The sequence below is a fragment of the Myxine glutinosa genome, chromosome 3, assembly GCF_964187855.1.
Source record: "Myxine glutinosa chromosome 3, kmMyxGlut1.1, whole genome shotgun sequence".
Taxonomy (NCBI): Eukaryota; Metazoa; Chordata; class Myxini; order Myxiniformes; family Myxinidae; genus Myxine; species Myxine glutinosa.
Genome location: NC_136263.1, coordinates 146,595,460 through 146,609,123, shown reverse-complemented (window position 1 = coordinate 146,609,123; position 13,664 = coordinate 146,595,460). Strand labels below are relative to the sequence as shown.

General features: G+C 43.1%; 1 protein-coding gene across 1 annotated transcript; it reads left to right on the top strand.

Annotated features, from left to right (window-relative positions):
* The first annotated feature begins 3,581 nt into the window (after positions 1 to 3,581).
* Positions 3,582 to 7,975, top strand: WDR53 (WD repeat domain 53). The gene is made up of 6 exons (XM_078774662.1): positions 3,582 to 3,600; positions 3,986 to 4,305; positions 5,442 to 5,690; positions 5,761 to 6,003; positions 6,291 to 6,438; positions 6,607 to 7,975. The coding sequence occupies exons 2-6, from the start codon at positions 4,015 to 4,017 to the stop codon at positions 6,771 to 6,773; spliced, it is 1,098 nt and encodes a 365-aa protein (XP_078630788.1). The 5' UTR covers positions 3,582 to 3,600; positions 3,986 to 4,014; the 3' UTR covers positions 6,774 to 7,975.
* Positions 7,976 to 13,664: the final 5,689 nt, after the last annotated feature.

Below are 13,664 nucleotides of genomic sequence, written 5' to 3'. Positions count from 1 at the left end.
CCCAGGCAAAGACCAACACTTCTGGAACAATGTGCTCTGGACAGATGAGTCAAAGGTAGAGCTATTTGGCCACAGTACCAGAAGACATGTTTGGTGAAAATCAAAGACAGCATTTGACCACAAGAACCTGATATCAACTGTAAAGCATGGTGGTGGAAATATTATGGTTTGGGGCAGTTTTGCTGCATCAGGGCCTGGGCAGCTCACCATCATATAATCCACTATGAATTCTTCATTGTACCAGAGGGTGCTTGAGGATAATGTGAGGCCATCTGTCATAAAGTTGAAGCTCAACCGAGGGTGGACCTTGCAGCATGACAATGACCCTAAACATACCAGTAAATCCACAAAGGAATTGCTGAGAAGAAAGAAATGGAGGGTTCTGGAAGGGCCAAGCCAAAGCCCGGATCTAAATCCCATCGAGATGTTGTGGGGGGATTTGAAACGAGCTGTGCATGCAAGAAACCCCTCAAACATTGCACAGCTGAAAGAATTCTGCATGGAGGAGTGGGCAAAAATTTCTCCCAGTCGATATCAGAGACAGTTATAAGAAACGCCGACTTGAGGTTGTTTCTGCCAAAGGGGGCAATACCACCTATTAGAGCCAAGGGTGTACTTACTTTTTCCACAGAAGGAAATTGGCATCTCTGTAAAGTTTTTGTTGAATAAATTATTGCAAAGTCAATTTTTCATTGTTTTTTGTTCAATTAGATCACCTTTATCTATAGATACTGTTTAAATAAAGATCAAATATTGATATGTCCACATATGTTAAAAAGATAAAAACATTTCATGGGGTGTACTTACTTTTTCCACATGTGAAATTTGCATTTATGTTTATTTAAATTATACAATGGACTACAAAATGTAAATGTTTCATGATATTTGTTATATTATATCACGTTTATCTATCAATATTGTTGAAATGAAGATCAAATAGCTGTATGTTGAAATATGTTGAAAAAGTCAAAACTTTACATGGGGTCTACTTACTTTTTCACCTGACTGTAAATGATGAGGTTCTACGTCCTCATGTCCTCCCATTCCTGGAGGTTCATGGATGTTGACATGTTTTGTGAAAGTTACCATTGTGTCACCCTGGTGAATAAATGTGGAGCTCCGACTTGGGATGTGTCTTGCCTTGATTATTCACCCCTTGATCAAGTGGATACGTCACAGAGGTCACGTCACACTTCTACAGGATAAAGCACGCCCTCACGTCGCATGAGTGGTCACCGTACAACAGAACATTCACTTCCTTGGCAAGCTGTTTTTCCTGATCTTCCTCCCATAGAACATGTGTGGGATGAAATCTACCGACGATTGTGCCATCTTCAAAAACCATCTGACGATGTTGGCCCAACTGCGGCAGGCCTTGTTATCCGAAATTGAAGTCACTGCAGGGATCAGACAAAGTTTCATGGTCTCCATTTCTGTTTTAGTGGCGTTGGACTGGGAGTTGTGGAAAACAACTGAGTAGAGAAGGAATGGGATACCTTGGAGGAACAAATTAGAATAGCTGGAGGAACTCTGCTTTACAGGTGATGTCTCCCTGATGTCACAATCCTTACACAGCATGCAGGAGAAAGTAAATATGTTACAGATGAACACGGTAAAGGGAAGATTGGTACATCATGGATGGTGAAGGTTGTGGGGGCGGGGGAGGGGATCAAACCTGGATCCAATTTGACACCCAGTGGACCCGTTAACCCCCCCCACCCCCCCCCCACCCCAGACCCTTTTTAATGCCTTGAACAAACATGAATTGCAACATATCAAAGATCATTTGTGCCAAGTTTGGTCACAATCCTATCTGTGGTTTTGGAGAAGTTGCAAGTGCTTACGGACTGACGGACTGACTGACTGACTGACGACACGCCATCGCATCAGCTCCTCGGAACTACCTTCCAGGTAAACTAAAAACACCAATTCTGTTGGACCCGTTTTTTAGGTAGTAGGTTGTAGACAGCAACCGCTCAGGGTGGTACTACTGTTCTGACTTAGGAGCGTTAAAGTGGTGCACAGAACCATCTTACACTCTCTGTGTCAGGATTTCTGGTCTTGCTTTCTGTCTCACTCAAACTAGACCTACAGGCCTAGCTTTAATCTCGAGAACGGCTGAAGTGATCAAATTCAAAGTTGGTGCAGGTATGTATAATGATGTAAAGATTGACTGATTAGAATTTGGGGCAAAGGGGTCAAAGGTCAAAGTCTGTTATAGGACTATAACTCGAGAACGGCTGAAGTGATCAAATTCAAACTTGGTACAGGTATGTATAATGATGTAAAGATTAACTGATTAGATTTTGGGGCCAAGAGGTCAAAGGTCAGAGGTCTTGTCAGGTACAAAACGTGATAACTTGTGAACAGCAGAAGTGATTTAAATTAAAACTTGGTACAGATATGTATAATGATGCAAACATGAACTGAGTAAATTTGGGGGTCAAGAGGTCAAAGGTCAGAGGTCTTGTCAGGTACAAAATGTGATAATTTGTGAACAGCTGAAGGGATTTAAATTAAAACTTGGTAGAGGTATGTATAATGATGCAAACATGAGCTGAGTAAATTTGGGGGTCAAGAGGTCAAAGGTCAGAGGTCATAGGTAAAAATGTGATAACTTGAGAACATCTGAATGGATTTAAATCAAACGTGGTACAAGTATTATAATGATGTAATAATGTGGGTGTAGGCATATCGGTTACGTCGTGACGTCGGAGAGTGTCGTTCTACTTTACAACTAAAATATCTGCCAATCGGCCATCTCTGATCACATCGCGAAACAAAATGATGTGCATATGTATACCGTTACCATCATGTATTGTATTTGTGCCAAGGATGAATACAATCGGGAAATGCATCTCCGACATATTGTTGTCGGCGCACGCACGCACGGACGGACGCACACACGGGCGGACGAGACCCAATCCATAAGCCCACATTTCAGACTCACTCCAATGGGGGCTAAAAAAACAAATTTTGGAAAATTTCCCCTCTCCCAAACCTTCCCTCCCCCACCCCCCTTTGGTTCCTTCGCAGCCTCGTAACAGATCTTTTCCATCCTTCCTCTTTGCCCTTTCTCAGTGTTGACAACTACAATATATGTTAGTTTCGCCTTAACCCTCATGCACGCACGTTTCCTGCAGCATGCTCCTTGAATATCGGATAAGTGCTTGTGGGAAATGAAGCTCCGCGATAAGGTCATAAATGGTAGAAAACAGGCATTCGTCATGATAGATACGCATCATATTTTTTGTGGTGCTCTTCCTCTTTTTCGGTGAACTTTCTATTACCAAAGCGTTTTTACTTCAAAAATCAATTTACGCATTTCAAGAGAAAAGTAACTTGGCGATATTTTATGTCTCCGCGCTTTTTTTTCTCCGATAGACGCCGATGTATGTACATGTCGCCACAATTAGCTTTACTTAAATGATTAGTTACTTAGGCGGTGTATAGCCTTAACTTCTCTTCAGAGGTCTTAAAAAAGTCGTGTTATTTGCACATTTTGATATGCAGTAATAGAATATACATACGCATCCATACTGAGAAACTTTACTAAATTCAATTAATAAGTTATCACTTTTTGGACGTGTACACAGTACAGTACGTACAGTGCAGCTTTCCGGGTTCAGAGTGCGTATGACGAGTGTGCTAACACTAATAGTAATATAATTGCGCATTATCCGCGACATCCTTCTCAGGTCAGCAGGTAATATAGAGGTTGCCAAAGATTTATCGTGGCTTGCAGTGTTTTCGATGGTTTGCCATTGCATTCATTCATTAACAAACAAGGGCAGTACTTTGTTGGGATATGGCTCGGTTACCGACCCACAATGGCAATGCCAATGGCTTACCTTTCGAGAGACGTCGTGAGGGGACGGCGGGTTTCACGTCAATCTCCTGCCATAGAGATTGTTACAATGCACAGCTCGTGAAAATAACTACATTATGTATACCTTATTTTGATTTCTCCTTGACCTTTGAACAGGTGCTGAGTTTTACCAAGTTGGAACCGCTATGGCCAAAACGCTATGGTACTGTGCCCTGGGTGATGGCGAGGATGCCATGGCGAATTGCATCGCCATGAATCCCAACCTCGATTTTTGCTGCGACAATGACCTCATTGCCACGGGTCATGTGGGTGGAGCTCTGAGGCTCTGGGCGGATGGTGGAGTGGCCGCCGGTCAGACTGAGGGGCGTGAGCCAATCACAGCTCTTGCCTGGTCACATTTGCATAGCCATAGGCTGTTTGTAGCTCATGGCTCTGGTGTCTCTGAGTTGGATCTTCGACAGCTAAGTCTAACATCTGTAAGATCTTTGTTCCCTGAAGATTTTCCATTTAATCAAGGGACGTGCAAAGCGGCCGCCCTTTATATAAGGGGTCGTTCCGCTGTATGCAACTTTAACATGGGGGACTGAAAATAAGTTTCTCGGCTTCTACTGGATGAAATCGGCTGCAAGTTTCAGAAGTAAATCCTTTGTATGTTGAGGTAATATGTTCCAAATTTCACCAACATCCGTTTCCGCATTCTTGAGTTTTATTTAGAAAACCCTCAAAATCACGTTGGTGTCTGTCCGTCCTTCCGCCCAAAATGTGTTGGCACTCATATCTCAAGGGCTATACATTGAAACTAACTGAAACTTGGAATATACATCAGCCAATAGGTCTAGTTATTGGCTTTCAAAACAAAGCCTACCTCTGTGCCATAGATTTTGCTTTAAAATTAAATATATATAATATATTTATAATCTTGGGAAAATGTCAGGGGCATAGAAAAGGCCCCTTTATATGGTATGTGCCATGTGGCAAACTATATAAAAGAACGGACATTCCCTAGGTTGCAGAAAATGTCAAACAATATAAAAGAAGGGACATTCCATGGCTTATAGAAAATGTCGAACAATATAAAAGAAGGGACATTCCATGGCTTGTGGAAAATACCAGACGACAGAAAATCAGGGAAGTTCAAAAAAATATTGTGTGCATGCTGGACTACCCTTGTGTTCTGAGGAGGAACCAAGTAATGCTCTAGAAAAGTTCATATAAAGGGGTGCCAATTTGATTCATACAGCTGCATGAAGAAGGAAGAAGTAAATGTATTTCAACCGATATATGTTGGGCGTTCCTTTATATGAACTTTTCTAGAGCATTACTTGGTTCCTCCTCAGAACACAAGGGTATTCCAGCATGCACACGAGATTTTTTGAATGCCCCTTCTTCGCTATTGTTTGGCATTTTCTACAAGCTATGGAATGTCCGTTCTTTTCTAGTTTGCCACATACCATATAAAGGGACCTTTTTATGCCCTGGGCATTTTTCCCAAGAATGCCTTTGGCTTTTGCAACATCATTAATAATCTTGTCATATACATAACCATTAACCATACTTATAAATCCTATATGTTTTTAAAACTTTAACTCGTCAACTTCTTCTTTTCGCCAAGCCTGTAGCTCACCACTCACTCCAGCTTTCCGGGGATGACGAGTTGAATTCTCTCTCTCTGGCTCCATCCGACTCTCTCCTGCTGTCTGCTGACGATTCTGGATCTGTGACTTCGTTCGATGTCAACGGAGTTCTTCAATCACACTGTGGATCAAGTTCAATTCTGGGATCACATGATAACATTGCCTCATGCGTATCCTTCCTTCCCAATCAATGTGACATGGCAGTGAGCTGTGGCTTGGATATGAAGGTATGATTTGTCTCAAGAATTTACAGGGTAGAATTTTACTGCATCACGTGTAAAACTTCATATTTCTCAGGTAATACTATGGAACACAAGGAGGAGAAAACGGCTGTGGAGTGTAGATCTCTCGGGCAGTAAGGGAGGGCAGAGTACAGATCCCTGTGTGAACCCTCCATTGTGCCATGCACTGTCAACCAGTCAACATGGAAGCCTCTTTGCGGTGGGAGCTGGTGATGGAACAGCACGTGTATTTAGTATGACGCAAAAAGGTGCAAAGGAAAACGTCACCATGAGATGCCACACATCAGCTACAACACAGGTACGCATGCGAGTTAATAACTGCTTGGTTAATGCCGTGAGCAGGTAACAACCTCTTTATTCAGGGTGCCGGCGTAAGCTCGTCTACTCTTTAAGGACGCCATGGGATCTTTAACGTCCGCCAACTAATACCGGCAGATGGGAATTAACTTGGATCATCAGAGGTGTGTGATTTCTGGTAACGCAGAAGCCTAGTAAATTCCAATTGGATACGACATGAGAATTGTTCTTCCAAGTTGTTAATGACAAGAAATAGTTTTTGATTAACGATAATGATACACCCCACAGGTTTGCCTTTGTCCAAAGAGAATTCGACCGTTGTTGTACACTGGTGGAGACGATGGGCAACTGCACTTGTGGGATGTATCTGGGGAAGAGGGAAAAGACCACTCTCGTTCAAGTCGTCGTCACAGGAGGCAGAGGAAATGTCACACAGGTACAACCATCATGCATTTTGTCGGATGATTAACACCTGGAGGGAGGGGAACGGGGTGGGTAGAGTTGGGGGTCTAATCATTACTCTCAAGAATTATGGCAAGTTTGGAAATCTGCTGTGTGCTTTTACTTGTTAATCCCACACGCCATTTTTATGGTCACTTTGCAGTTCAAAAGGACAATTCTGGAAGCCGATGTTTAGTCAGCATTGACCATGGACAAAAGCTCAATGGATTGGTTACGGGGATGATGGCCGGGCAGCAGGTTATGCTGACTATAGACTGTGCAAACCTCATGTCTGCTTACCCCTCTGCATTGAGACTCGGTGAAGGATAATCGTGGAAAGACAAGTTTGAACGCACTCTGAAGGATTCCAAAGTGGATCCCATTGAGAGATCATCGACAAGGACACATTTTAGGATACACGATTCTTGAACTCGAATATGAGATGCTGAAAGCGATCAATACATGTGAAGCATTATTCGGCTTTCTTCTTTTCGACTGCATTTGGAAAAAAAAGGCTGATAGTTTTTTTCTTTCTTATACAAAGGAAATATAGTGCATAAAGTAACAAAATAAATGTTTTATTGCTTTAACTTATGTGCAGTGCTTATTTATTTGTATGTAATGAACAACGTACCGGTTGTTCTGAATGTTGGAAGCTGGAGGCGTGGCTTCGGTACCCCCGACGGTGTCATTTTCCCCAAGACCGCCACAGTTGGATGGAAGAACTTGATCAATGACGTACATGCCGGCAGGTGCTCATACGCACATTTGTGTTTAGCAGAAGAGATGTTGCTTCTCAAAGCTGATTCTCCCCTGTTTGACATGTCAAAAGTCTTGCGGCAGTAATTGCACATTGACTGACAGCGAACTGTCATGCTCAACCCAACTTACATATTGGTGAGCTCTTGAAATTAGCATTTTTCCAGTATAATTCCTGCATCGCAAACCAAGTCAACAAGATGGCGGATGAAATGGGTGAGGAGAAATGAATGCGGCTATAATTGGGAACCTTAAATCAACGTATTTATGGTGGAATGACTTTGGATTGGCAGCAAGATTCCTGATTTGCTATATTTTAGGAATGAATGACTGTGGAATATATGGAATTGACTGTCACAAAATATATATGGCAGACAATTTCTTGTCATTAAGTAATTTTGATACATCCTCTCAGTTCTCAAAAATACAATTTACAGACTTGTCTTCCCTTTCCTGGACTTTTTAAGGGCCTCAGCTAAATTTTAACAAATTCCAGGATTTTCAAGTCCTGGAAAATGGATTTTGAAATTCAAGGATTTTACAGGTTTTCAAGGACCTGTATGAACAAAGCAAAGGTAAAGAATGGATAATTTAGAGTAAAAATGCATCATAATAACTCCGCTTAAGGTTGGAACGCAACAATTCTCAGAAAGAAATGACATGTTAAAATGTACGTTATCATTCTTTATTATGAGTTTTAAAAGTCCACAGATACAGAAAAATATTTTTTGATGTGTTTACATTGTTTATAAAACAATAAACAAAGAACTGAATGTGGTTTTTAATGCTAATAATGATTGAGGTCTTCCAGTTGCAAAATCAAACACGTGGGGTACGCCCCTAAAAATAGCAATGGTCATGACACCTGCTTGATGTAATCAAAGGCAAGGTTGTCTCAGCACACAATGGATAATGGCTGCACAACTCGCTTCAGATTCGTCAGAAAGTGAATTTGACGAAGATCTTTCTGATCAAGAATCCTCTGATAGTCAAAATCATCATTCAAAACTACCCAGAGCAAAAAAAAACTTCGAGATGACAGCGGGTCACGTGGGAAATAAAATCGCCGTTTATTGGGGGAGGGGTGGGGGAGAGAGGGCGGGGGTGGCAAATCGAGCGTAAAATGACACCCAAAAATATTAATATCTTCCTTCCAAGATATTAATTCACAAAACACCGATTAAGTGATAAGTGAAGCAATATCTATCAATTAAACCAAGCATTTTGTCTGTGTCTGTGGCCCTTTAGGGTTTATATGCAAAAAGAAAACAAAAACCAAGCAGCACATCTATAGATATAAAAGTCATTGTCTGTCTCTCTCTGTGCCTCTGTCTCTCTTTGTTCCTTATGCATGGCTACATCTTTTAAGTTGCAAACTCCAAACTTGGGGTACAAATACAACTTTGTGTGGGGGATAACATAGGCTATGCGGCTGTGCCCTCATGCGGAGGGGCGTGGAGGAGGGAGAGCAGGAATGCATAAATTATCGATGATAGTGTACAATGTGGCGCCACCTGGTGGTGGTTGCAGAGGGTATTACAATTTCCTTTTTTTACCTGTGCAATGCTGAAGTTAAAGCACTTTTCGCATGGGTAAATTTGTCCTCCTTCCCCTTCCCTCCCCCCCCCCCCCCCCCAAAAAAAAATTGAGGGACCTGTCAAATCCCTCCCCCCTAAAGATGTATATTGTATATGCAGTATATCTCTCCCCACCCCCTTCTAGCAGCAATGGACATGATGACTAATTGGTCCGTCAGCAAAATTACAGGTGGGCTCAAGTATATCATACTAAAATACGCCATTTGTGTCTGTCTGTCTGCCTGATGAATTTTTGATGCCAATACATTCTGTCGTTACTTATCCAATCTCAACCAAACTTGACAGGATGACGAAGGGTTGCACAATGAAGGTTGTAGCGTATTCATTTGCCCCCCCTCCCCAAGGGGGTTTTCTCACCCCAAGCAAGTTTGCCCACCATTGCCGTCAATGGGGTTGTACGTTGAGGTGTATATAAATGTTAAATTAGCTTTATTATGGCGTATTTCCAAAGAAGATGTATCGTGGCGTTTTTCCAAAGACGCTTTTAATAACAAAATTAATGACAATCACATAAACAGTTGCTAATGCTCTTTACAACACTAAATGAAGAAATTTGGAGGGATCCTGACATCCGTGAAGTAAGGTTTACTTGCAGAACTGAGCGAAGCTCTACTGTACTCTATATAACCCACAAATTTTGGGTAATAACATGGCCCTTTCTGCCGCTGCCGTGGCATTTTTCGTAGCGAACTTTTGAAACTCGCTCCTACTGTTTCATACGAAAGTGAAAGGGAGCTCAGGTTGTGCTCCTTTAACAAGCAGCTAGCTAGCGCTTGCCAAGCCAGCCGTTCCTTAACAGTTTTGAATGGAGTGCTTGCTCAAATGCTTAAACCACTTGGCGATCTCTTCACAACAAACTTGGTAAATGAACACACCCAATGTTCTTGGGACCCGCCCATAGATCGACTGTAATCTATACACCCCAAAGAGAAATGACCGGTCCTGCCCCTCCCAGAGTCTTCGGGTGTACTCGTAATAATAAAAAGCTGTCTGTGTGTGTCAGCTACTTACTTTTTCCACATGTGAAATTTGCATTTATGTTTATTTAAATTATACAATGGACTACAAAATGTAAATGTTTCATAATATTTGAAATACTATATCACCTTTATCAATCAATATTGTTGAAATGAAGATCAAATAGCGGTATGTTGAAAAAGTCAAAACTTTACATGGGGTGTACTTACTTTTTCACGTGACTGTATCAGAGCAAAAACGAAGCCATGAGGTCGAAGGAACTGCCTGCAGAGCTCAGAGACAGGATTGTGTCGAGGCACAGATTTGGGGAAGCCTACAAAAAAATCTCTGCTGCATTGAAGGTTCCCAAGAGCACAGTGGCCTCCATAATTCTTAAATGGAAGAAGTTTGGAACAACCAGAACTCTTACTAGAGCTGGCCGTGCGGCCAAACTGAGCATTCGGGGGAGAAGGGCCTTGGTAAGAGAGGTGACCAACAACCCGATGGTCACTCTGGCTGAGCTCCAGAGATCCTGTGTGGAGATGGGAGAAACTTCCAGAAGGACAACCATCACTGCAACACTCCACCGATCTGGGCTTTATGGCAGAGTGGCAAGACGGAAGCCTCTCCTCAGTGAAAGATACATGAAAGGCCGCTTGGAGTTTGCAAAAAAGCACCTGAAGGACTCTGACTGTGAGAACCAAGATTCTGTGGGCTTTCGTGTGTTTGTCGGCTTCCCCAAATCTGTACCTCGCCACAATCCTGTCTCTGAGCTCTGCAGGCAGTTCCTTCGACCTCATGGCTTGCTTTTTGCTCCGATATGCATTGTAAGCTGTCAGACCTTATATAGACAGGTGTGTGTCTTTCCAAATCATGTCCAATCAATTGAATTTACCACAGGTGGACTCCAATCAAGGTGTAGAAACATCTCATAGATGATCAAGGGAAATGGGAGGCACTTGAGCTAAATTTCAAGTGTCATAGCAAAGGGTCTGAATACTTATGTCAATGTGATATGTCAGTTTTTTCTTTTTAATAAATTTGCAAAACTTTCTAAAATCCTGTTTTCCTTTGTCATTATGGGGTATTGAGTGTAGATTGATGAGGGAAAAAATGAATTTAAACGATTTCAGCATAAGGCTGCAACATAACAAAATGTGAAAAAAGTGTGGGGGTCTGAATATTTTCTGAATGCACTGTATATGGGACCACACAATCATGAGTGGATCCTATATTACATGCACGAGCAACGGTACCTGCCCTGCGGGCGGGGCTTCAATTGGGAGGCCGAAATGAAAAGGCAAAATAACAAATTGAAGGCTTTTTTTTATTTCAAACGATTTATATAAACATCCATTAAATCATATCACACGCAAATCATCAAAATCTAAACAGTATTTGCAGAATTTCAATAAAAGCCACATCACTGTTCATATCGGTAAATATTATTCCATAGTTTTTGGAAAAACTGGAAAATTGGAAAAACAAAACAGCCTATTTTACCCCAGGGGGTCCCAGAATTACACGCCCAAAATTTCGTTGCAATCGGTTTAGCCGTTTTTGCGGTACCTGGGAACAGACAGACAGACAGACAGACATTTGGTGAATTGTAGTAAGATGACAGCAATATTACTCCTGTAGAAAACCATGAAATGTACATTCCATGAAAACATCATGGAATGTGATATGTTATGATGTTTTAATAATAATAATAATAATAATTCATTTATTTTGTATAGCGCTTTTCCAGAAGCCCAAAGGCGCTTTGACAGAGTGGCAAACATAATGCATAACAATACATGAAAACAACAATTGCAAAAAGACAAGAATCAATAGGGAAATATTTAAAGCAAAAGGAGGGAGAAGGAGAAGAGATAGTCAGGGGTTAAATGCTGTGGGTTGAATGTTGAATGCAGTGTTGAACAGGTGGGTCTTTAGTGATGTTTTGAATGTGGTGAGTGAGGAGGAGTCTCTGATGGTGTGAGGTAGTGAGTTCCAGAGGGTGGGAGCAGCGATGGAGAAGGCCCTGTCCCCCCAGGATCTGAATTTGGTCCGGATGGAGGGGGTCAGGAGGTTGGTACCAGCAGAGCGGAGGTTGCGGGTGGGAGTGTGTCTGGAGAGGAGGTCAGCCAGGTAGGATGGGGCCAGGTTATGGAGGGCTTTGTATGTCAAGAGGAGGATTTTGTACTGGATTCTCTGGGGGATGGGGAGCCAGTGAAGCTTGTAAAGGACGGGGGTGATGTGGTCACGGGTCCGGGAATGGGTGAGTAAACGGGCAGCGGAGTTCTGAATGTATTGGAGTTTATTGGTGATTTTTGAGGGTGAACCATAGAGGAGGCTATTGCAGTAGTCCAGACGGGAGGTGATGAAGGCGTGGATGAGGGTTTCTGCAGCCGTGGAGGAGAGGGATGAGCGGAGACGGGCAATGTTTTTCAGGTGAAAGAAGGCTGACTTTGTGATCTGTTTAGTGTATTTGTCGAAGGAAAGGGTTTGGTCAAAGATGACGCCAAGATTCCGGATGTGAGGGGAGGTGGATACTGGGATACCGTCGATGTTGAGGGCAAAGTTATGGGTGGATTTTGTGAGCGTTTTTGGGCCAATGATGATTATTTCAGATTTATCACAGTTAAGCTTGAGGAAGTTGATTTGAAGCCAGGATTTTATTTCAGTGATGCAGTTTGTCAGGATAGAGTGGGCGTCGGTGGAGACGGACTTGGTGGAGATGAAAAGCTGGATGTCATCGGCGAAGCAGTGGAATTGGAGACCATGACGGCGGATTAAGTGACCGAGCGGGGACAGGTAAAGGATGAAGAGGAGGGGGCCAAGAACTGAACCTTGGGGGACACCTTGGGGGAGGGGAGCAGTGGGGGATTTGCAGTTATTGATGGAGATGAACTGGCATCTGTCAGAGAGGTATGATTTAATCCAAGAGAGGGCAGTGCCGGTAACGTTAAAGGTGGATTCAAGTCGGGTGAGGAGGATAGTGTGATCGATGGTGTCAAAGGCAGCGCTGAGGTCGAGGAGGACGAGAATGTTGAGGTTGCCAGCGTCAGAGGAGAGGAGAAGGTCGTTGGTGATTTTGAGGAGAGCAGTTTCAGTACTGTGGTTGGAGCGGAATCCGGATTGGAATGTTTCATACAGGTTATTGGCAGAGAGATGATGTTTGAGTTGAGTGGCTACAGCGCGTTCCAAAACTTTTGACAGAAAGGGTAGGTTGGAGATGGGTCTGAAGTTGTTTAGGGTGTCAGGGTTTAGACCAGGTTTTTTTAGAATGGGGGTAACAGCAGCAATTTTGAGGGAAGGTGGGACGATGCCTGTAGACAGGGAGGAGTTTATTGTTGCAATGATAAGTGGAGAGAGAGCAGGGAGGGAGGCTTTGACAAAGCTGGAGGGGATGGGGTCAAGAGTGCAGGTGGCAGTTTTCATTCCTATGAGGAGTTCAGAGAGGTCAGTAGGGGAGATTGGGGAGAACCGAGACAGGGGATGGCAGGACAAGGGGGGGCAGGTGGTTGGAGGGGGAGCGGGTGCGGCGGTGGTCAAGCTGTTGTCAATTTTGCGTTGGAAGAAAGAGAGGAAGGAGATGCAGTTGTCTACTGTGAATGACTGGGTGGTGGTGTTCAGGGGGCGGAGGAGTTTGTTTATTGTCGAGAAGAGTGCTTTTGGGTTTCCGGAGCCAGAGTGGATAATTTGAGAGTAGTAGGCAGAGCGGGCGCGGGAGAGGGCATCTTTGTAGTGTTGTATGTGGTCCTTGTAGGCTTGGGAGTGAACTGTGAGACCCGTTTTATTGCGGAGTCTTTCAAGTTGGCGAGCACGAGTTTTCATCAGGTGGAGTTCAGGGGTAAACCAGGGAGCAGAATGGGTGAAAGAAACTGTTTTGGTTTTTACAGGTGCAAGCTGGTCAAGGCAG